The sequence below is a fragment of the Schistocerca serialis genome, chromosome 10 (genome assembly GCF_023864345.2).
Source record: "Schistocerca serialis cubense isolate TAMUIC-IGC-003099 chromosome 10, iqSchSeri2.2, whole genome shotgun sequence".
Classification (NCBI taxonomy): Eukaryota; Metazoa; Arthropoda; class Insecta; order Orthoptera; family Acrididae; genus Schistocerca; species Schistocerca serialis.
This window is the reverse complement of record NC_064647.1, coordinates 50,690,602-50,716,251: the sequence shown is the minus strand read 5'-3', so window position 1 is coordinate 50,716,251 and position 25,650 is coordinate 50,690,602. Positions and strand designations below refer to the sequence as shown.

At 43.5% G+C, this 25,650-nt stretch overlaps 1 protein-coding gene across 1 annotated transcript in view; it reads left to right on the top strand.

Moving 5' to 3' along the window:
• The window catches only part of LOC126425142 (zinc finger protein 454-like), a 200,685-nt gene extending 197,943 nt beyond the window's left edge, over nt 1–2,742 (top strand). Inside the window, exon 7 of the mRNA XM_050088087.1 lies at nt 1,655–2,742. Within this exon, the coding sequence (XP_049944044.1) occupies nt 1,655–2,315 (661 nt within the window). The 3' untranslated portion in view covers nt 2,316–2,742. The remainder of the gene's footprint in view (nt 1–1,654) is intronic.
• The last annotated feature ends 22,908 nt before the right edge of the window (nt 2,743–25,650 follow it).

Sequence of the window (25,650 nt, the reverse complement as noted above, 5' to 3'; positions counted from 1 at the left end):
ACTGTTGTATTTTCTGTGCCACAATTCGCTTCATCTGATGTTTGTGTTTCTGTTTAGTTAGGACATCCTGTGGTATCTTTCTCTCCAGTTATATTCTGATCTGTTTCTTTACCTCTACGTTTTAAGGCAACTCGCACCCTTAATTCATTATTAGAATCGAAACTGTGTGAGTTTTCAACTCAAGCAAACTAAACTTTCCATTTACATACTCTCTACCTGAATGTAATTGCGAAGACGAAACTGATTATTTTACAGTCATAATCAAACATTTCACATCAATTAACATCATTCAATTCATGTCCAGTTGGACCTTTTCTGTGAACTGTACACTATTTACAGATTTTTTCAAATACACTGTCGAAAATAGAAGGTGTAACACAATAAAGCTCCAGTCTGATATGTATTAAGAATGCGAAACTGTTAAATGACGTGAGGGGTGTTAAATGACTAACTCATCCTGAAGTCGTGTCCGTCATCGCCAGCAGGAGGTGTGCCTGCTGCTGGTTCTCAGGGCATGATGGCTGGACTATTCTTGGCACATATTGGGTAGTATTAAGCCTTTGCCTAACACTTATCAAACCACTTCTTTTGTTGTATCCCGCATACCCCATAGTTTCCGAAATCACGATTCCACGAATTGGAGAGGTATGCATCTTGAAATCCACCGCTCTCTATGGCTGCTCACCAATCATCTACAAACAGATTGGAGTCGACCTGGCCGCCGCAGACGGAAGTAAGACTCATTGCTGAAACCACACAGTGGTGCTTTATGCACTCCTGGACCCTGGATTTACACCACACTATCTATAGTCTCTAGTCTGTGGGAAGGTGTCGCTAATAAACGACCCGTGACAACTCAAAATCTCAGCACCAAACCAATTCCCAGGTTGACCTTCCTGTAACCACCCACTGTCGTTTAAGTAGTTTATTCTAGGTCTGTCGCGGTGTAAGTAGGCTTCTCATAGTGGAACGTGTGTTCCACGGTCCGTTACTTTGTGAGACATTTTATCTACTGCTCCACAACCAAGCTGGCATCGTTTGTAGTAGTTTAAACAATGTTTCATAGTCTTTCTTGACACTGGTGAATTCTAGTTGTTAGGATAATTAAGAAAAAAGTCTTAACATGCCCCAGTATATCTGTGATCTACAACAAAAGGAATATATGAAGTTACATGTTTGCGACACACCATAGGTGAGTTGTGGAATATAGACTTTGATGTACAAGTTCACATGCTATACATTAGAGTTCTATGGCCCCATCAGCCAATTTCTTGTGTCTGCTGAAGGAATGGTTATGGTTTGTGGCATCCTGTGTTTTCACTTTTCAGTAATCCCACTGTCAATGAATTTTTTTATACCTGGCTTCTGTGAAGTACCGTGTGACAAATTTTAAGCCTCTTTTTCCCTAAATTTCGGGTACATATGGACTCAAATCTCTCTGTTGCGTCTTCAGAACGCCATACAATATTCTGTTAATTTAATACTGTGTATTCCTAATGTGTGATCTAGTTTGCAGACTATGCTATACAATGTGCATTTGTGGGGAACGTTTGAGACATAAGATGACCTCCCATATGGTAATATAATTTTTTATTTCTAGATTTGCACTGTTATGACAATACTTTCTGACACAGTTTTCTCCATTTTTATGCAGCACCAGCCCTGTTGGCATCGAGGACGCCAAGAGTCTTGATGGCAGCTGGAATTTGGTTACCAACGTTTCACAGGCTGCAGGAACAGGCCACAAGATACAATACACCACCAAAGAGAAAGTCTCCTGCGGGAATAAAAGTGGTACAAGTTGTCTGGTGCATTGTTGTGACATTTGTAAAAAGATGTTTGCAAATTTGAGGGACCTGAAGGATCACACATGCATGATCAGATGTACCTATCATTCGTGCTGTGTGTGTCGCAAGAAATTCGCAAGGAGGAGTGATTTGAAGAGGCATTTCCTTGTGCACACTGGTGAACGCCCGTACAGCTGTGGCGTCTGCGGCAAGAGATTCTCGGAACGTGGCACACTGAAGCGGCACGCGCTCTTGCACACTGGTGAACGCCCATACAGCTGTGCCGTTTGCAGCAAGAGATTCATCCAACGTAATCAATTGAAGCAACATTTGCGGTTGCACACTGACGTAGGTCCCCACATCTGTGGTCTTTGCAACAAGACATTCAAACATAGAATGTCCCTGAAGCGGCATGCGCAGTTGCACACAGGCGAACGCCCGTACAGCTGTGCTGTCTGCAACAAGACATTCACACAACTTAGTTATCTGAAGCAGCATTCGCTGGTGCACGCTTTCGGACGTGCTTAGATTTGTGGTGTTTGCGAGAAGACACTCGTGGAAAACAAGCATTTGAAGCAGCATTTGTGAACGCCCTTGCAGCTGTATTGTGCGTCATGATAAATACAGGGTATCAGCAACCTGGGGGAATACTGGAGCCTGCACACTCGTACTGAACCACACAATTGCTGCATATGTCAAAAGAAATTCTCATCTAGTAGCACCCTGAGAAAACACTTAGTTCTTCGTGTGATAGAACATCAATACCCTTGTGGTATGCTTCTATAAATATTGGCAACAATGTACAGGCTAGAAAAACATTTATTTTTGTATTTTCGTACACAGGGCAACTGAGAACTGCCTGAAAACACACTTTGTGAGAGCACAATGACAGCAACTACATTGTGCCATAAGACGTTGAAGAGTAAAAATGGATTAAAATGCTTGTGAATTCTTAGAGTTAGTGTTTTTATTATACTTTACACCATTCTCAGCCTTGATCATGGTCATTCCCATTTTAAATGGTTCTCCTAAGATATAGTTAAGTAGTTGATGTTGGTGATTGATTGCAATAGTCAATAGCCTCTCATTTAGTCAAAACAATATTAATTTTTTTTTTAAACCCAAGTGTCGACAAGTCTTCAGATAACAAGAGAAATCTGTCCGCACCTGATTGACAGTGGGTCACTTCCCAGTCACCCGAATGGTAACAGTGGTTGACCTGTTGCATGGTTGCAATAATTTGTGTTATCGTTTCAGATTCTTCTCACCTTTTGAAATAGCCATTTTTGGAAATCAGCAGGTCTGTCATAGGGCATAGTGACCTTTCAAGCAGATTTTCAATTTGTTGAGACACTGACCTCCATGAAGGAATGTAATGCTGCCACCTCTACATTACATGTAGTCTTATCTACATCCATACTCCGATAGCCACCTGGCGGTGTGTGGTGGAGGGTACTTTGAGTACCTGTATCGGTTCTCCCTTCTATTCCAGTCTCGTATTGTTCGTGGAAAGAAATATTGTCGGTATGCCTCTGTGTGGGCTCTAATCTCTCTGATTTTATCCTCATGGTCTCTTCGCGAGACATAAGTAGGAGAGAACAATATACTGCTTGACTCCTCGGTGAAGGTATGTTCTCGAAACTTCAACAAAAGCCCGTACCGAGCTACTCAGCGTCTCTCCTGCAGAGTCTTCCACTGGAGTTTATCTATCATCTCCGTAACGCTTTCGCGATTACAAAATGATTCTGTAACGAAGCGCGCTGCTCTCCGTTGGACCTTCTCTATCTCTTCTATCAACCCTGTCTGGTACGGATCCCACACTGGTGAGCAGTATTCAAGCAGTGGGCGAACAAGTGTACTGTAACGTATTTACTTTGTTTTCGGATTGCATTTCCTTAGGATTCTTCCAATGTATCTGAGTCTGGCATCATTCCATTTTAAATCACTCCTAATGCGCACTCCCAGATAATTTATGGAATTAACTGCTTCCAGTTGCTGACCTGCTATATTGTAGCTAAATGATAAAGGATCTTTCTTTCTATGTATTCGCAGCTCATTACACTTGTCTACATTGAGATTCAATTGCCATTCCCTGCACCATGCGTCAATCCGTTGCAGATCCTGCTGCATTTCAGTACAATTTTCCATTGTTACAACCTCTCGATATACTACAGCATCATCCGCAAAAAGCCTCAGTGAACTTCCGATGTTATCAACAAGGTCATTTATGTATATTGCAAATAGCAACGGTCCTACGAAACTCACCTGCGGCACATCTGAAAGCACTCTTACTTCGGAAGAAAATAAAATGGTTCAAATGGCTCTGAGCACTATGGGACTTAACTTCTCAGGTCATCAGTCCCCTAGAACTTAGAACTACTTAAACCTAACTAACCTAAGGACATCACACACATCCATGCCCGAGGCAGGATTCGAACCTGCGACCGTAGCGGTCGCGCTGTTCCAGGCTGAAGCGCCTTTAACCGCTTGGCCACACCGGCCGGCTACTTCGGAAGACTTCTCTCCATTGAGAATGACATGCTGCGTTCTGTTATCTAGGAACTCTTCAATCCAATCACACAATTGGTCTGATAGTCCATATGCTCTTACTTTGTTCATTAAACGACTGTGGGGAACTGTATCGAACGCCATGCGGAAGTCAAGAAACACGGCATCTATCTGGGAGCCCGTGTCTATGGCCCTCTGAGTCTCGTGGACGAATAGCGCGAGCTGGGTTTCACACGATCGTCTTTTTTGAAACCCATGCTGATTCCTACAGAGTAGATTTCTAGTCTCCAGGAAAGTCCTTATACTCGAACATAATACGTGTTCCAAAATTCTACAACTGATCGACGTTAGAGATATAGGTCTATAGTTCTGCACATCTGTTCGACGTCCCTTTTTGAAAACGGGGATGACCTGTGCCCTTTTCCAATCCTTTGGAACGCTACGCTCTCCCAGAGACCTACGGTACACCGCTGCAAGAAGGGGGGCAAGTTCCTTCGCGTACTCTGTGTAAAATCGAACTGGTATCCCATCAGGTCGAGCGGCCTTTCCTCTTTTGAGCGATTTTAATTGTATTTCTATCCCTGTGTCATCTATTTCGATATCTACCATTTTGTGATCTGTGCGACAATCTAGAGAAGGAACTACAGTGCAGTCTTCCTCTGTGAAACAGCTTTGGAAAAATACATTTAGTATTTCGGCCTTTAGTCTGTCATCCTCTGTTTCAGTACCATTTTGGTCACAGAGTGCCTGGACATTTTGTTTTGATCCACCTACCGCTTTGGCATAAGACGAAAATGTCTTACGATTTTCGTATGGGTGGTAATAACAAAGCACATAACAAAAAAATGAGAAATATGTATGTGATTTTCCTATGAAGACAATACAGCAATACTTATAACATGTAGCCTGAAGTGGCGTAAACAAGAAAAATTGCACGATGGCTCTTCATTGAATTCAACATCAAACAACACTGATAATTTCTTACATATATTTTCCTCTCTTATTGTCACAGACCCCATATTCACGACATTGTACATACATTTCATCCAGTGCAAATGCTAATGACTAAGTGGGAGAAGCTACATACTTGTCATTATGTGCAAGTCATGTTTGTCATTGTGACCTGCTGACTCCGTATGCAAGTGCTTATGGTGGGAAAGCTTGGTTGTGCTGCAAGCGGTCGCTTGCGACTAGTAGTGGTTGATCTTCTTCTACAGGGAGTATACGAAATCTTGTAGATTTCCTGGAATTTTTCATTGTTTTAGTTTTCAGTTAAATTGTTGTAATTTTGACTGGTAAGGACCGATACTCTGACAAAGGATATTACTGTATCCCGCTACTGCAGAATAATACTGCAGCAATAATACATGAACGAGAGAAAAAAACGAAAATAAAACTTAAATCGTAAAGGAAATGTGCCATATACTATAACAAAATGCAGGGCTCATTCAAGCGTCTGCCAACAGCAAAATGTGTCAAAGGCTTTAGAAAGACTATGCAATGCTTCAGAACAACAAATTGCCTCCGATAATTTAGCAGTTACTAGCGGGCTTCTGCGCATGCGCAGTTCAGTCGCGTTTGGATAGTACCACCTTCTGCCGCTTCTGGCTACAGAAAGGTGGCTGTTGGCTGTGTAAGCAGTCGCAGCAAGCAGCTAGATGATACCGCGAAAAACTCTGCTGGAGCGCCCAAGCTGCCAGATTCACGCATGCGCAACAGGCCCAGGACCTAGAGGGGAGGGGGGAGGGGGACCGAGGTATCTGACCCGGGTGGCAATTTCGGGGGGCGCCACATTTATATTCTGGAGGGGAAAAATCCTTGTTTCACAAGCATCCACACCCAGCACACGTTGGCCTATCGATTATCCACATGATTTGTACACGTATCCCTGCTGGTTTTAGAACAATTTTGAACACATCCTAAGTTGATTTCTGAAAGAATCATAAACTCATTTTTGAATGCGTGAATAGTGTACGTCATGTGTCTGTCAGGGGAATCCCCGTCGCATCCAGAAATAAACTTTCCTGCAGGCAAAAGGGGACAGGGCTATACGAGCTGAGCAGAGTAAAGCCGTACGGATGACGCCAGTCGACGTGTGATTATGTGGTTGATTCGGTTTGCGAATGACCAGCGTTGTTATAATTATTAGCGAAATCCATAGGTTCAGACTACCAGAGTGGAAACAAACGACCAACAGGTAAGAAAGATTACGTGTTATCTTCTCAGTGTATCCAAGAAAATGAAATTTTGTCAGAAAATTTTTGGCCAGATCGCTACACTAAAGTGCGCGTCATTTATGTTGGCGGCCGAGTTTAGGTTCGTTCTGCGCATCTGACGTCACAAAACACAGTCAGCCAATGAACAGAGAACGACGTTGCCAGATCTCGACTGCAGTGCAGAGCATGGACGAGTGTCTTCAGTTTTAGAAACGTTCAGTCATAAATAAAGTAATAGAACAAAAGCAATGTCTTGAGAGCAGACTGTCTTTTATACTGCTTTTTCGCAATTAAGGATAGCGGTAATTGTTTATTTCCTATTGTACTTCGACGAAGCGTGAGTAATTCATAATTATACCAGCAGTGTTTGTCAGTATTTTGCATGACGTGTGAAATACTCCTTATGGCATGCTGTAGGTGGACGAGCCGCGATAGCGTAACGGTTAAGGTGTTAGGCTTCTATGCGAAAGTTTCTGTGTTCAAACCTTGTACGGTGCCTAATATTTCCATTATTTAAAAACAATATCGAAGTGCCTTACTTCACGAATTATATTCGTTTGAATGCAATTTTTTGAAATTTCTAGTGCTTTGTCTCTTCATTAACCCTTCCGCTGCTGCAGACATGTGCCCCCCGCATTCCGCGCTGTGCGCGATTTTGTCATCACTGCACTGCTCGCCTGTGCAGACACGTGGTGTTCCCACTGCCTTGACACGCTTATCATTCGATTTCACAAAAACTATTTGGCCCAAAAATTTGATTTTTACACGTCTTCTTGACTGATACCTTCCCCCCATAAATGACTTAATTTTGTTTCGATGTTCAACGCAGTTATTATGCAGCATTAAATGTAGTAAACCATTCCACGAAATTTTGAAGAGTTTGCAGAGGTAGCAGTCCATAGCGTATACTTTCCGTATGGTCGATTTTAGTTGCCACAATGTTAAATTAAATGAGATATTGTTATACAGTAAATTTTATATGAAATTTAGATATCTTATCCACATTTCATTCTCAAGTACCACATAGGTGTCGTAGGTAGTATTGAGAAATATTCCGTCTTTCGCGACTGTAATAAAAGTTTTATTTACACCGGACGCGTTTGGCTTTATTTTAAAGCACTTCAGTCAATGAAAGGTATGGCACATACACAATGGTACTCATGTTCTCTTTCTTGTTTTTGTTCCACAGTCGCAGTTTTACCAATGGTACTGAAATATATTCCTCTTCTGCAACTGTAATAAGCGACTTATTTAGACCAGACGCGTTTTTCTCTTTTGAAGCATCTTCAGTGAACAGTATTTTGTCTCCTCCATTGCCAAGTCACCTGATCGGTGTTTTAGCAAATAAATTATATTTGACACAGCTCAGAGCACTTCACTGATAGACGGTATATTCAAGTCCTAATGTTTTTGTAAGTCCACAGTTTTGTTTAACGTATTTTGTCTACTTCCTTTTGATTGATTGAAGTGCTTTAAAATAAAGCCAAACGTGCTCAGTGTAAATAAAACTTTTGTTACAGTCGCGAAAGACGGAATATTTCTCAATATTACATACGACACCTATGTGGTACTTAAATGAGATATTGTTATACAGTATATTTTATATGAAATTTAGGTATCTTGTCTACATTTCATTCTCAACATTGTGGCAACTAAAATCGACCATACGGAAAGTATACTCTATGGACTTTTACCTCTGCAAACTCTTCAAAATTTCATGCAATGGTTTACTATATTTAATGCTGCATAATAACTGGGTTGAACATCGAAACAAAATTAAGTCATTTATGGGGGGAAGGTATCAGTCAAGAAGATTTGTAAAAATCTAATTTTTGGGCCAAATAATTTTTGTGGAATCGAATGATAAGAGTGTCAAAGCAGTCGGAACACGATGTGTCTGCACAGGCGAGCAGTGCAGTGACAAAATCGCGCACAGCGCGGAATGCAGGGAGCACGTCTTTCTAGCAGCGAAAGGGTTAATGCGGCCGTGGTGGCTTTACTTCATGAACTGCGCGCTCCCCCCTAAACGTTAAGTTTGCGAACTATGCTATACTATGGCGCTGCTTCTATTGGCGCGTGCGTCGTGTGCAACTGGCAACGCAGCAATCTCCCCCGTCTGGGCGGGCATGCGCGAGCCGCCAAGATAAAAGAATTGAACTATAGTAAAGACCTGTTATACAGTCTCCGGCTAGCAGCCGCTTAAGTTCTATTCTGGAAGCAGCGCGAAAAACGCGTTGTACAAACATGTAACAACGCAACCGGAGAATAATCGCGGTGTAACTAAACTGGTGATTCTGGCACAGTTACTGAATTTAACCGGCGAATAAGTTTTGAGAATGGTAGAAATATATTACTGCCCATTAAAATTGTTACACCAAGAAGAAATGCAGATGATAAACGGGTATTCATTGGACAAATATATTATACTAGAACTCACATGTCATTACATTTTCACGCTATTTGGGTGCATAGATCCTGAGAAATCAGTACCCCGAACAACCAACTCTGGCCGTAATAACGGCCTTGATACGCTTGGGCATTGAGTCAAACAGAGCTTGGATGGGGTGTACAGGTACAGCTGCCCATGCAGCTTCAACACGATACCACAGTTCATCAAGGGTAGTGACTGGCGTATTGTGACGAGCCAGTTGCTCGGCCACCATTGACCAGACGTTTTCAGTTGGTGAGAGATCTGGAGAATGTGCTGGCCAGGGCAGCAGTCGAACATTTTCTGTATCCAGAAAGGCCCATACAGGACCTGCAACATGCGGTCGTGTATTATCCTGCTGAAATGTATGGTTTTGCAGGGATCGAATCAGAGGTAGAGCCACGGGTCGTAACACATCTGAAATGTAACGTCCACTGTTCAAAGTGCCGTCAATGCGAACAAAAGGTGACCGAGACGTGTAACCAGTGGCACCCCATACCATCACGCCGGGTGATACGCCCGTATGGCTATGACGAATACACTCTTCCAATGTAAGTTCACCGCGATTTCGCCAAACACGGATGCGACCATCATGATACTGTAAGCAGAATCTGGATTCATCCGAAAAAAATGACGTTTTTCCATTCGTGCACCCAGGTTCGTCGTTGAGTACACCATCGCAGGCGCTCCTGTCTGTGATGCAGCGTCAAGGGTAACCGCAGCCATGGTCTCCGAGCTGATAGTCCATGCTGCTGCAAACGTCGTCGAACTTCGTGCAGATGGTTGTTGTCTTGCAAACGTCCTAATCTGTTTACTCAGGGATCGAGACGTGGCTGCACGATCCGTTACAGCCATGCGGATAAGATGCCTTACATCTCGACTGCTAGTGATTCGAGGCCGTTGCGATCTAGCACGTCGTTCCGTATTACCCTCCTGAACCCATCGATTCCATATTCTGTCAACAGTCATTGGATCTCGACCAACGCGAGCAGCAATGTCGTGATACGATGAACCGCAATCCCGATAGGCTACGATCCGACCTTTATCAAAGTCGGAAACGTGATGGTACGCATTTCTCCTCCTAACACGAGGCATCACAGCAACGTTTCACCAGGCAACGCCGCTCAACTGCTGTTTATGTATGAGAAATAGGTTGGAAACTTTCCTCATGTCAGCACGTTGTAGGTGTCGCCACCGGCGCCAATCTTGTCTGAATGCTCTGAAAAGCTAATCATTTGCATGTCACAGCATCTTCTTCCTGTCGCTTAAATTTCGAGTCTGTAGCACGTCATCTTCGTGGTGTAGCAATTTTAATGCCCAGTAGTGTAGTTCCAAAGTTAGTGATGACAAGATAGTCTGTTAGAACAAAGTTGTTCGGAGGAAAAAGAAACAGCGACATCGCACAAATTATGGAAGAATATGACGATTCAAAGTTTATATAAAAATTTCGTACTACTTTTCGATCTCATGCATGAGAAACTGGAGCGTTTGAATGAAATGTAAAACTGTTTCCTAACATAAAGCTTTTCTCGTGTACTAGGCTAAATAGTCATTTGATATTGGTACTTCGTGAATTATAATCTGTCGTGTTCTAAAAATGACCATTTCTGCCAAAACAGTCTCGTTTATTTGGTGTGTGCTACAATTGCTGCAATATTAGAAAGGCCTATTTTGTTTTATATAGCAGACATGACAAAACAGACGTAATCAGTTCGAGAAACCACACCAGTCTTGGGTACTATATGTATTAACAGCTTTTGCAGTATTAGACTACTACATTTCAATTTTTCGAGTAGCAGGACGTTTGACGAATTTTGATGAGGTAATAGATTCTTTCGCAGAAAGGAAAACATGCTATGTAAAGCTATAGCAAGATCAGAGAGAAAAAAAAATGCTTGGAGCTAAGGATTGAAGAAATGTGTACTGCCTTGCTTGTCTCTTGTCTTTACTGGTTTTATGTATCCTATATTTAATTTTATGTCACACAAACCAGCAAGTTATTAGCTAATTGGCAATAAACAGTGCAAATTTTCTGAAGAGTTCTTCTTCTCCCGATCACAAATCATCTCATCCAGTGTTAATTGCGAGGTTTTTTTCTTTTTCTTTTTAAAAAGAAAGAGGGGCAGGATGTCAGACCGGCCGACTGGGAGCAGGAAATGCACCGCAGGACATTTTACTTTCCACTGTCCTGAGTGTAGTTTGATGGCACCTATCACAAAATGTTGCACGTCTCCATTCCACAGAGCGAAGTAAAGTGACGTGGGATAGAAGAAAACTATGTGAGGAGGCGTGGCAGTGCACTTGGGCACACTTAAGACCAGAAACATGTTTTACATTGCCGCGAAAATATTTGTTTTATTATCAGTCTCTTCAGAAACATGTGCACTACAAAATGAACATATTTTTGAAAATTCGATTTTTTTTTAATTTTTGCCGTCCTACCTCTAACGCTCGAGGGAGGAGGGGGGGGGGGGGGGGCGCCGCTATCTAGAATTGCCCCGGTTCGGAATTATCGTAGACAGAGCAGCCTGAGTTGTAGTGGGGAGGTGGGTAGTCTCCACGTGACCCGTGCTTACGTTTAGTGATTTTGCTGTTTCCTCTTCGTTCACTGCTCTCGCGTCCAATGAAAACAAAACGGATTTCCGTGGCTGAGACCTATCAAGTGAATCAAATACATTCACATAATTACGGAAGGCTGAAATATGTTATTAGTTTCAGATTTATCTTATTTCCACCTTTCTGACAGTCAAGTTTTAATCATCTTACAGAACAATGAAGTTATTTTTGTCGATTTGCTAAACAAACTTTGTTTTTATTAATCGTTTCAGCTGAGGCAGTCAACGTATTTGAAATAAAGTGTTTAATTCCACACTATTGGCTAGTTTCAACTGTTCGCTCATTTCAAGTGCACGTTTTCATCTTCTAGCACGTATGGCGTTTTGCCATAATGAAGAACCAAACATGAGATAATACGGTACTGGTACTCCAAGAAATTCACTTCCCAAAAACCACACTGAAAAGCTTAACATCTGGTCGAGGCCTACTTCATCGGGAATCTGGACATACGAATGTCCACTTAAAGTATGCACTTTCAATGTGAACGTTTTAGTATGGTTCACAACATTCTCTGGGAGCATCCTCTGATGTCTCTTTTCTTTTATGACAACATGTAAGATCTTTTAACGTTTTACGCGTGCGAACATACGGCCTTCCTGCGTCATCGTAGCTGCGCAAGTGGGGTGACGCCTGTTATCTGGCGCTCCCTGACAACTGCTGAAACGAGCACATGTCTAACAGGTAGCGGGATAATATTGCACATGGTGGTTTGAAATGTGTTAATTTCAATGTAAATTTCCTTTTACGCAAGTTGAACTATGTGCGAGAACGTACGACGAATTTCTTAACACACAGAGCGTTTGGCTCTCATTTAGAAATGAACTCTTTGATGACGAGCCAGTTTGAAGATTTTCGAGCCCAGAAGACCAGACATTTATGTCGTTATTAAAAATTTTACTGACACATTTTTGTGATATTTCTTAAAGTATAACACTTGCAAATAATATCAATATTATATGTGAAAACTTTACTTTTCTTGCAGCAACACTATGTATATAAATTTAAACCATTAACTTTTCCTGTTTGTGTTTAACAGTGACGTTGCTATTGGCTGACTACATCACGTGTCCTATGCTCTGAATATCAGCTGTCATCGGCTGGCGAGATCACGTGACATGAGCTATGACTGGCTTACAAAAGCACATCGCAATCTCGATTCCAATGGTTCGGAAAGTAAAATGCGGTGTTTGGTTGAATCCGAATTTATACTTTCGTAATACGAAATATGCAGTGTACATGTTGCTGCATATCAAAGATCTTTCGAAAACATGTTTTTTTCCTTGAGTTTCATCTTCTAAAGTGCTCGGAAATTCTACGCCTGTGTACAAAAGCTTAACAATTCAAAGGATTGATACGTTTTACAGTTCCGAGGGAAAATATACTGTCACTTAACACGGAAAAGGTGTGTTTTCACCCGAGAGAAAGTGTATTTGCAACTGGGAAATCCGGGAAAAATCCGGAAATTTTTTTTCCTTGTCGGCGTATACACCCTGTTCTAGCAACTGGTTATAATAATACGTGTCTCACATAATCATCATCTTCTTATCAAAGTCATTTTTGGATAGCTCAGAAGGGCTGTGGAACAAAATACCCTTTAAAGCAGTTTTCCGATCTGTGAAATCACTGTGGTCCTAGATAGAATGTAATGCTGTTCCACTCATTTTGTATGTGAAACTATTTCATAACGGTGTGTATAGGAAAGAACGCAAAATAATAAGTGAGAAATTTTTTCTGCCATGTTTCTTTAAACACATATGTAACGTTAGTAATGACTCTCCAGAATACTGATAACATGTGGCATCACAATGCTTAAACAACAATATAAAATCATTTGCACTCTAGGTATTTATAGAACTGAATGTTAAACAGCAAGAAAGTAGCAGTGGGCTGTATACCCGGGGACAGTCTTCATTGTTGTCAAATTCCAGACGACCTCATTAGTGACATCATCAATTATTATTGTCATACTTACCTTCTCCGTACCCTTCTGACGACATACTAATTTCTGGGTGCATAAAATGATGAAACATTTAAAAGTTGGTTGGAAATTCAAAAATCCGAGATGGCGGACTTGGTGCATTTCTTAGAAGTATGTGATCTGACATTACCACTGGTTTTTCTTAACTCTATGATGTCAGAATCCAAGATGACCAACCTGATGGATTCTGGGATTGGTTGTCAGATCACTTGTGTTTACAAATAGACTCCAAGATGTCCCCAAGAATTTTGTGGCAGGCTACGTGGTGATCAGAGTTTCGGGGTTTTCCGCAGCACTATTTCTTCAAATACAAGAAGGTGAAACTTGTGGATAATGATGTCATGTGAGCTAAGTATTAAATCCCAGAAGACATACTTAAAATACAAGCTTTAGTGTGCATGGTTGACAGGTCTCTAGGACAATAATATGGTCCTAAGTTGATAACATTGGGAAATTAAATATAGTGGAAATTCCAATTAGCCCAATTGCGCTCTAGAACTGAATGACATTGTAGAGTCCACTCGCGCTTTTTTTAAAACAGGGTAGCTCCTGGTGCACTCTGAACGTTGAAATAATTTCCACTGTACCTTTTTTGTCACAGTTCACTGCTACACTAAATTTGAAACCCAAGAGATGACAGGCCCTAAATTTAAAACTTAATGCTTTTTAAAAAGGTAGGTTGTGACAGGAAAAATGACATCTTAATTTAAACAAAAGTTTTGGAGGTTTTCTTGTGTCCGCAAGCTGTGCACATACCAGCAGAGCTAACACGATTCAGCAGTACACGTGCATGCAGTTGCAGCACCCAGGTCTCATGCCACCAGAGCTGTGGTGTGTTGCGGACACATCCCCCACTGATGTGATGGCTGCAGCATGGCACAACACATCTCACTCCTGGTTGCCTGAACAGAGTTACTACTGATCCTAGTGATGCCTAACAGCCTGTGTCACTTTCGCCATGTGTGTGTGACACAATTCACAGGTATTTGCCTTTGTGTTTGCAGTCATTGTCCTTTCCAAGACTTCGGTATATCTACAGTTATTCCTATTTATTCTTAGCTAACATAACCTCTTTTTCTGCCCAGCAAGCTGGACTGTTTGATCCTAGTCTTTAATGTGTCAGAGTGTACTTCCTATTTTCTGGTTTTTCCCAATCTTCTTTCCACAACATGAAAAAGCAATCAGAAGTTTGCAAACATGTCATTCAGTAAGCAGGAACGTGAAGATCTACTTTCAAACGTAGGGACACACACACACACACACACACATACACACACACAAGCACATTGACAATACCAACATGACATCGACTGTTTTGGTGCAGACTGATGCTTCATGATGGCAATATTTACTGCGTGATAGATCATGGGTAACTGAAATTATTACTTACATTACATTGTGAGTAGCTTCGCAACAAAAATCGTTTGTTCATGTTGTTGTTAGTTGGTAACCTACTGTTTGATTTTTGGAGGTATACAGGATGAAGAAAAAAATATCACAGCAGTAGGTATGTGATTCCTAATCCCAATTCAAGACAAAACTGTATGCAGCAAAATGTAGTCCCATCAATGGGTTTAATAGAAATGTTATTTGAAAGTCGAGGCTTTGATGATGCTGTAACTGGGTGCAGCATGGACAAGAACAGGTAACATTGAACCTGTGCTGTGCTGGAGTTGTCCCATTAGCACAGTGAGACGAGGCGACGCCATGAGGAAGGATATGCTGACATGCCATTATTCGAGCTGATTTTGTGTCAATTTTTTTTGGTAAAGCATCAAAATGTATCCAGTTTACACCTCCAGTTTACAGCATCTTCTCTATTTCTGTCTCATACTGTTACCTTTATGTAAACAACAAGACACAACATGAACTTCTTACAGACATAAACGACCACCGTTTTTCGTCCATGACACAAATAAAGCCAATAGAAAATTATAGTGACTGCACAAACATCATCTGTATCCAGTGAGCTTCAAAAAACACAGTTGGTGGGCTACACTGGATTGCACATTATGATATGCACGATAATTTCATCCTGTATGTTCAACACCAAGACTTATATCCATGGAGCTGGTATTTACACATATGAGCAACATTCACTAAAGAGACACTGCTTAAAGTCGTCAACATGGATTTAGAAACACTTCACCATGTGCTGGATCATGCTTTTACTGGAAGCTATGCAGTACACCTCCATGTTCCACTGCTGGTACAGCATGCATGCGAGCTTTTAGGTTGGTTCATCCATGGGCGGTATACCATAAACTTGTATCTTTGAGTATCGCCACAAATAAAAATCTAGCGGATTAAGGTCCAGGGAACATGGAGGCCAAGATATTGGAACTCCACGACCAATTCAATTCCCTGGAAACACTTTATGTAAACAGATATGCACATTTATTCCAAAGTATGGTAGTGCAGCATCATGCTGAAACTGTAGCTGTCGCCGAACACCTAACCCATCAAGCTACTCATTGCAAAGAAACATATGATACATGGATGCATTCAACTTGTCTTGAAATAGGCAAGGGTCCAAAAGCACTCCTCCCACAGATTTATGCCAAAGCATGCCTCAGAGCCACATTCACAGGTGGGCACTAAGTGAGGTCTATGTACATCTAGTTATGATGAACCATTAATACATGCACATCTGGAGATAAATTGGGTCGAAAGTTGAATGAAGGGTAGTAGTTTGAAGGGCAGAGGGGAAAAACGTGCCAAGGCAAAACCGAAGGGAAAAAACCACCTTGATAATTGGGTCAGGTTGTAACAGCAGTAGCAGTTCCCTTGCTGCCTGCAACAGGTCATGCAAGGGTAGGCTTCGTTGGTAGTGGGTATCATGCGGGCAGGTACCTGTGACATTGTGGAGTTGTGTTACTCAGCAGCTGCAGGTGGTTACCAGTGCTGGCTTCTCGGTCAGCATTAGCATGGCTGAAACAGTTGGGTTCATCGTTGTTTAGTGTCCATTAGGTCATATATCCAATTTAAAGTATAGGGTGGCGTTGGCGGTTTGTCTGTGCATTAGTGTGCGAGCTTCCCTGCTGTAGTCTGTTGGTCAGCTTTAATAGCAGCTGTCATTTCCAGTCAATTCGCTTACTTGCAGGGGCTTGCTGATGTCGCTTGTGAGTGTATGTTAACTCGCAGGTTCGAATCCTGCCTCGGGCATGGATGTTTGTGATGTCCTTAGGTTAGTTCGGTTTAACTAGTTCTAAGTTCTAGGGGACTAATGACCTCAGCAGTTGAGTCCCATAGTGCTCAGAGCCATTTGAACCATTTGTTAACTCGCCATTTGTGTTTATGCCCTAACTAGTAGTGCCTTTGGTCGCTTATGCTTCCTCCTATGGTTGTGATCATAATTCATCAGAGAAGGATGAAAGGATTGTTCGAGTGTCTCAAGTTCCTGTATAGTATAACGTCAGTAGTGGAGATTGAAAATATGTTCAAAAGTGAATCCAGGTTTGTCAGTCCATACCACACTATTTATAAAATGTTCTTTAGTTTTCACTTGGCACAAAAGCGCTGGTTGAATGCGCTCTTCTGGCCAATGGTGTTAAGTTAACTTGTAATGATATGGATGCAGTTCTACATCATGCAACACTGCAACAACAAGTCTTTGAGATATCCAGAACTGCTTTCCAGTGTCACAGGTACTTCAACTAGGTGATGGTTGAACGGTTTCAAGATACCCTTCCTCTGTTTGTGGAGTGTGTCCAGCCCAAAGACAACCTCTGTCTGTTCCCTGTCGATGAAGATTACCGGTTTGTGAAGGCAATGCTCAAGGCAATGAAAAACATTCTTATCAGGATGAGGCCTTTGAGGGTACTGCGCAGCATTCACAGCCACAGCAGTAGCAGCTTTGTTATTGGAGGCACTCAGCGCCAAAAGCGTATCAGTGTATTCATCATTTGTGTACTCCATTGGGAAGCAACACCACGGGAACATCACAGCATCAGTTATGGTTGTGCACTGCACAATTTGTAGACATGTGCATGCAATTTAATGGATGCCACTGTCACGTGATATGCTGTTGTCACATGACGAATGATGTCGTGCTTGTAAATCGTGAGTTCCGGGAAACGGACCTCTAAAAAGTAAAAAAGGAATCTGATGAGAATTCAAACCTGAGCTCCAAGGTGGATGTGGGTTTTGTGCTGCAGCAGGTTACTCAGTAACTTAGGATGGCTGGTACAGTAGTGCAGTGTGATTTACGTTTCTCTGTACATTCCGATACATTGCACAATGTGACAGTGTTGCCAACTCCTCGTTTTCATACAGTTATTTTCAAACCGCAGCCAATCTGATTTTGCTGGATAAACTTTTGTATTGATCCTGGATGAGAAATTGCATGATGATCTCCAGTTGCGGCACTTATTTTCTGCCCTCTCTATGATTGTGGGAATTACTGCTTCAATCTTTGGATGAACCTGGTGCTACTACAGTTACTACAACTACAATGGCGCCATCTTTAGAAACTGAAACTTCCTGGCAGATTAAAATTGTGTGCCAGACCGAGACTCGAACTCGGGACCTTTGCCTTTCGCAGGCAAGTGCTCTACCAACTGAGCTACCCAACACAACTCACACCCCATCCTCACAGCTTTAATTCCGCCAGTAAACTTGTAGAAACGTGTAAATAGGTGATTCTCTAATAGGGAGGATGTTAATTTGTGATTATTGTTTCAAATTTCTCTATTCATTCAATGAGTTCTATCACTTTTCAGTCAATGTATTTGTGGTGGCATAAGCTGTCGCCAGCACACCAGTGAGCAAATATGCACGAAATTCAATTAGTAGGCACTGGATGAAGTGTGCCTATCACGAGAGAGGCCAGAGACACCACCACAAGCAACACGCCGCCAACGCCCTCTCCACAGCGTATATTTAGGGTGCTGTCGCTAACTGGAGGGCCTCACTCACTCACTCGTCCAGTTTGGCATCTGTCAGTTTACTTGCAGGGCAGGTTTAGTTCATCACAGTCTACGGCAGTACACGGTGACCAGATTAGTGATCATAGTGGAACTATTACTGATGAGCTTGTACCATGAACATGGACTCTTAGTCAAGTTAAGTACACATGCCAGGTCATGTAAATAAAGAATTGCATTAATCCATGTGTGCATTTGTGTTGTAGAAAGATACTGGCTGCCCATAACATTATCCCCTCCCCTGCTTCCTTGTGGGACAGGACTCTTCAGTGTTATTTTGTCTCCAAAGCATATAGATTCATTTATTGTTTTGTTTGTGAAATTGTACTGAATGTGACAAAGGTTTGTTGATTGTGTGTGTGTGCTATATATATAAAGCAGAATGTATGTATTTGTGTACATCAGAAATCACTTCCGAAACCAGTGGATCAATTTAAGAAACTGGAGGTCTCATGAGTGTCATGCCTATGGTGATTATAATCCCCTAGCTCCAATAGGCATGAAGATATGGGCCAAAATGTGCACTTTGCAGCCCTGACATATAGGCTGCCCTGCATTGCAGGTATGTTGTGTGGGAGTAATATTGACCTACCTACCGAGCTGCTTTGTAGGGCAGCCTAGACAATGGGGCAAAAAACGGATTTTCAGACCCCAACATATAGATTGCCCTGCACAACAAGTGTATTGTGTAATAGTTGTATCAGCTGCTTTATTGGCCTACTCTCCATGGAAGTCTATACATCATAGACAAAAAACAGTTTTTCTGTCAGAGAGAGGGGGCCGGAGGGGTAAAGAGATGGGCAGAGAGAGATAGGTGCAGGGGGAGACAGACAGAGAGAGGGAGAGGGGAGGATGAAAGAGGAAGGTTAAGAAGATGAACAAACAGGGAGAGGAAAAGATGGACAAGGTGTGAATGGTAGAACAAAATGTACAGAGAGAGAAGGGGTTATGAAGATATGGACAGAAAGAGGGAGATGAGGAGATGGGCTGAGAGGGGGCAGAAGGAGATGGGTAGAGTTAATGGGGTTAGGAAACTGGTAGAGAGAGGAAGGAGATGAGTGTCAAGAAGAGGCAGAAGAATGCTGGAAGGGGGAAGAGGAGATGTGCAGAGAGGCCGGACACAGCAATGGAAAGACAATCAGGTGAGGAAGTGATAGGCAGAATGTAGGGAGGAGGAGATGCACAAAGGATGGGGGAAGAGGTGTGTCCATTGTATCTGACATATTTGTGTGTGCCTTAGCTACAGGGAAGAGCTAATCTTAACATATACAAAGCAGAGAACATGTATGTACTTGTATGTCTGGGAACTCCTCTCAGACCCATGGACCAAAGTGGATCAAATTCGACACAAAAAATTCTTGCCATGAGAGGAACAGCATAAGGGGCTTATAATGCTCTGACTCTAATATTTAGGGAGATGTGAACATGTGTGTTTTTAAGCCCTTGATCCATAGAAAGCCCTACACAATGGATGTGTTTTTTGGGAATAGTGTCAACATGGCTTATCGACAAGCCTTACTGATCTGCTTTGCAGGGCACACTTCACATCAGGAGCAATAAATCGTTTTCCAGCCTCCAATGTGTGCACTGCCCAACACAACAGGTGTGTTATGCTGGTGTAGTATCAGCTTGATTTGTCAATCTGCTTGGCATAGCTGCTTACATTTCATGGGAACAAAATTGTTTCCAAGCCCTTGGCATGCATGGTATGTTGCTTGAGGGGAATGTTGTGGGAGTAGTACTAGCATGCATTATAGACCTATTTTGCAGGTGCTACACACGCAGAAAGGCACACCTGGTGGAAGGTTGAGATGGATAGATGAGGAGATAGAGAGAGGGTGGGGCTATGAAGGGATGGATAGGAAGAGGGGGCAGGAGGGGGTGGATAGGGAGGGAGAAGGAAGGAGGTGGTGTACAGGGGAGGAGGGGGAGGGCGAGATGCACAGAGAGGGGGTGGAAAAGATGGATGGAAACAGAGGACGGAAGGAGATGGGATGAGATATGTGGGGGGGGGGGGGAGATGGGCTGTTAGGGAGGTGAGGAGTTTTTGGGCAGAGGGCACAGGAGGAGAAGGACCAAGAGATGTGTGCGTTACATGTGTCATATACATGTGCAGGTAAACTGTGGGAAAAGGCTAGTATATACAGGGTGGTCCACTGATACTGACTGGGCCAAATATCTCACGAAATAAGCATCAAACGAAAAAAACTAAAAAGAACGAAACTCGTCTAGCTTGAAGGGGGAAACCAGATGGCGCTATGGCTGGCCCACTAGATGGTGCTGCCATAGGTTCAAAAGTGGTTCAAATGACTCGGAGCACTATGGGACTTAACATCTTAGGTCATCAGTCCCCTAGAACTACTTAAACCTAACTAACCTAAGGGCATCACACACATCCATGCCCGAGGCAGGATTCGAACCTGCGACCGCAGCAGTCCCGCGGTTCCGGACTGCAGCGCCTAGAACCGCACGGCCACGGCGGCCGGCGTGCTGCCATAGGTCAAACGGATATCAACTGCGTTTTTTAAATAGGAAACCCCATTTTTTATTACATATTCGTGTAATACTTAAAGAAATATGGATGTTTTAGTTAGACCACTTTTTTCGCTTTGTGATAGATGGCGCTGTAATAGTCACAAACGTATAAGTGCGTGGTATTACGTAACATTCCGCCCGTGCGGACGGTATTTTCTTCGTGATACATTACCTGTGTTAAAATGGACCGTTTACAAATTGCGGAAAAGGCCGATATCGTATTGATGTATGGCTATTGTGATCATAATGCTGAACGGACGTGTGCTATGTATGCTGCTCGGTATCCTGGACTACATCATCCAAGTGTCCGGACCGTTCGCCGGATGGGATGGTTACATTATTTAAGGAAACAGGAAGTGTTCAGCCACATGTGAAACGTCTATCACGACCTGTAACAAATGATGATGCCCAAGCAGGTGTTTTAGCTGCTGTCGCGGCTAATCTGCACATCAGTAGCAGACAAATTGCGCGAGAATCGGGAATCTCAAAAACGTCGGTGTTGAGAATGCTACATCAACATCGATTCCATCTGTACCATATTTCTATGCATCAGGAATTGCATGGCGACGACTTTGAACATCGTGTGCAGTTCTGCCACTGGGCACAAGAGAAATTACAGGACGATGACAGATTTTTTGCACGCGTTCTACACTCCTGGAAATGGAAAAAAGAACACATTGACACCGGTGTGTCAGACCCACCATACTTGCTCCGGACACTGCGAGAGGGCTGTACAAGCAATGATCACACGCACGGCACAACGGACACACCAGGAACCGCGGTGTTGGCCGTCGAATGGCGCTAGCTGCGCAGCATTTGTGCACCGCCGCCGTCAGTGTCAGCCAGTTTGCCGTGGCATACGGAGCTCCATCGCAGTCTTTAACACTGGTAGCATGCCGCGACAGCGTGGACGTGAACCGTATGTGCAGTTGACGGACTTTGAGCGAGGGCGTATAGTGGGCATGCGGGAGGCCGGGTGGACGTACCGCCGAATTGCTCAACACGTGGGGCGTGAGGTCTCCACAGTACATCGATGTTGTCGCCAGTGGTCGGCGGAAGGTGCACGTGCCCGTCGACCTGGGACCGGACCGCAGCGACGCACGGATGCACGCCAAGACCGTAGGATCCTACGCAGTGCCGTAGGGGACCGCACCGCCACTTCCCAGCAAATTAGGGACACTGTTGCTCCTGGGGTATCGGCGAGGACCATTCGCAACCGTCTCCATGAAGCTGGGCTACGGTCCCGCACACCGTAAGGCCGTCTTCCGCTCACGCCCCAACATCGTGCAGCCCGCCTCCAGTGGTGTCGCGACAGACGTGAATGGAGGGACGAATGGAGACGTGTCGTCTTCAGCGATGAGAGTCGCTTCTGCCTTGGTGCCAATGATGGTCGTATGCATGTTTGGCGCCGTGCAGGTGAGCGCCACAATCAGGACTGCATACGACCGAGGCACACAGGGCCAACACCCGGCATCATGGTGTGGGGAGCGATCTCCTACACTGGCCATACACCACTGGTGATCGTCGAGGGGACACTGAATAGTGCACGGTACATCCAAACCGTCATCGAACCCATCGTTCTACCATTCCTAGACCGGCAAGGGAACTTGCTGTTCCAACAGGACAATGCACATCCGCATGTATCCGGTGCCACCCAACGTGCTCTAGAAGGTGTAAGTCAATTACCCTGGCCAGCAAGATCTCCGGATCTGTCCCCCATTGAGCATGTTTGGGACTGGATGAAGCGTCGTCTCACGCGGTCTGCACGTCCAGCACGAACGCTGGTCCAACTGAGGCGCCAGGTGGAAATGGCATGGCAAGCCGTTCCACAGGACTACATCTAGCATCTCTACGATCGTCTCCATGGGAGAATAGCAGTCTGCATTGCTGCGAAAGGTGGATATACACTCTACTAGTGCCGACATTGTGCATGCTCTGTTGCCTGTGTCTATGTGCCTGTGGTTCTGTCAGTGTGATCATGTGATGTATCTGACCCCAGGAATGTGTCAATAAAGTTTCCCCTTCCTGGGACAATGAATTCACGGTGTTCTTATTTCAATTTCCAGGAGTGTATTTATCAATGAAGCGTCATTCAACAACAGCAGTAACGTAAACCAGCATAATATGCACTATTGGGCAACGGAAAATCAACGATGGCTGCGACAAGTGGAACATCAGCGACCTTGGCGTGTTAATGTATGGTGCGTCGTTATGAGAGGAAGGATAATTGGCCCCCATTTTATCGATGGCAATCTAAATGGTGCAATGTATGCTGATTTCCTACGTAATGTTCTACCGATGTTACTACAAGATCTTTCACTGCATGACAGAACAGCGATGTACTTCCAACATGATGGATGTCTAGCACCATATCTTGCTTGCGGTTGAAGCAGTATTGAATGGCATATTTCATGACAGGTGGATTGGTCGTCGAAGCACCGTACCATGTCCCACAAGTTCACCGGATCTGACGTCCCCGTATTTCTTTCTGTGGGGAAAGTTGAAGGATATTTGCTATCGTGATCCACTGACAACACCTGACAACATGCGTCAGCGCATTGTCAATGCATGTGCGAACGTTACAGAAGGCGAACTACTCGCTGTTGAGAGGAATGTCGTTACACGTATTGCCAAATGCATTGAGGTTGATGGACATCATTTTGAGGATTTATTGCATTAATGTGGTATTTACAGGTAATCAAGCTGTAACAGCATGCGTTCTCAGAGATGATAAGTTCACAAAGGTACATGTATCACATTGGAACAACCGAAATGAAATGTTCAAACGTACCTATGTTCTGTATTTTAATTTAAAATACCTACCTGTTACTAACTGTTTGTCTAAAATTGTGAGTCATATGTTTGTGACTATTACAGCGCCATCCATCACAAAGCAAAAAAAGTGGTCCAACTAAAACATTCATATTTCTTTACATACTACACGAATATGTAATAAAAAATGGGGGTTCCTATTTAAAAAAACGCAGTTGATATCCGTTTGACCTATGGCAGCGACATCTAACGGGACAACCATAGCGCCATCTGGTTTCTCCCTTCAAGATAGACAAGTTTCGTTCTTTGTAGTTTATTCGTTTGACTTTTATTTCGTGAGATATTTGGCCTGGTCACGATCAATGGACCACCCTGTATATTGAACATATGTATGTGGTCTCCCAAACTTCTGGATCGATTTCAACCAAATATGGAACAGAAACAGCAGAACACACAAGTATTACAAAGAAGTATTACCTCCTAGCTCAAATTGGTGTTGAAACATGTCCAAAAACTTATTTTTCAGCTCATGACAGCTAGGCTGTCCTGCACAGCAGACAGATTGTGTGGGAACAGTATTGGCCTGCTTTACAGAGCAGCCTAAACGTTAGGGGCATAATTTGTAAGCCATACAGGTTGCAGAGCATGGGAAGAGACTGTGCTGAATGGTATAGACAGAGGGGTCAGGATGAGATGGATAGAGAGGTGGTGGGAGGGTGACACAGAGAGGTGGAGGAGATCAGTAGGGAGAGGGAGAATGAGGGAGGGACAGAGAGGGGAAGAAGGAAGGAAGAACAGAGAGAGTGGTAGAAGTGGATGGATAAGAAGAATGGCGCAGGAGGAGATAAATAGTGTGAGGTGGGAAGGAGGAGGTTTAGGGAAAGTGAGTCAAGAGGAGAGGGAGGGAGGAGGAGATAGAGAGATGGGAGGAGGCAGACATGGACAGAGAAGAGAGGGAAGGAGAGATGGATAGAGAGAGGGGGGAGGAGGATGAGACGGACAGAAAGAAGGGATGGATGAGATGGGCAGATGCAGGAGGAGAAGGAGGTGGTCAAAGTGAGGGGGAGGAGATGGCCAGAGGGAGATAGAGGAGGAATGGACAGAGAGGGGACATGGACAGAGGCAGGAATAAATGAAGATAGTGGGAAGAAGATGGTTGACAGACATAGGAGGGAGGATAATGTGAACTCAGGATGAGGTGAGGAAGGGAGTGGACACAGAGCAAGTAGGAGGTGATATGTGTGATATGTGTGCTGAATGTGTATGCTGGTGAAGCCATGTGTTAAAAGCTAGTGTGTGTATACAGGGTGTTACAAAAGGTACGGCCAAACTTTCAGGAAACATTCCTCACACACAAATAAAGAAAAGATGTTACGTGGACATGTGTCCAGAAACGCTTAATTTCCATGTTAGAGCTCATTTTAGTTTCGTCAGTATGTACTGTACTTCCTCGATTAACCGCCAGTTGGCCCAATTGAAGGAAGGTAATGTTGACTTCGGTGCTTGTGTTGACATTCGACTCATTGCTCTACAGTACTAGCATCAAGCACATCAGTACGTAGCATCAACAGGTTAGTGTTCACCACGAACGTGGTTTTGCAGTCAGTGCAATGTTTACAAATGCGGAGTTGGCAGATGCCCATTTGATGTATGGATTAGCACGGGGCAATAGCCGTGGCGCGGTACATTTGTATCGAGACAGATTTCCAAAACGAAGGTGTACCGACAGGAAGACATTCGAAGCAATTGATCGGCGTCTTAGGGAGCACGGAACATTCTAGCCTATGACTCGCGACTGGAGAAGACCTAGAACGACGAGGACACCTGCAATGGACGAGGCAGTTCTTCGTGCAGTTGACGATAACCCTAATGTCAGCGTCAGAGA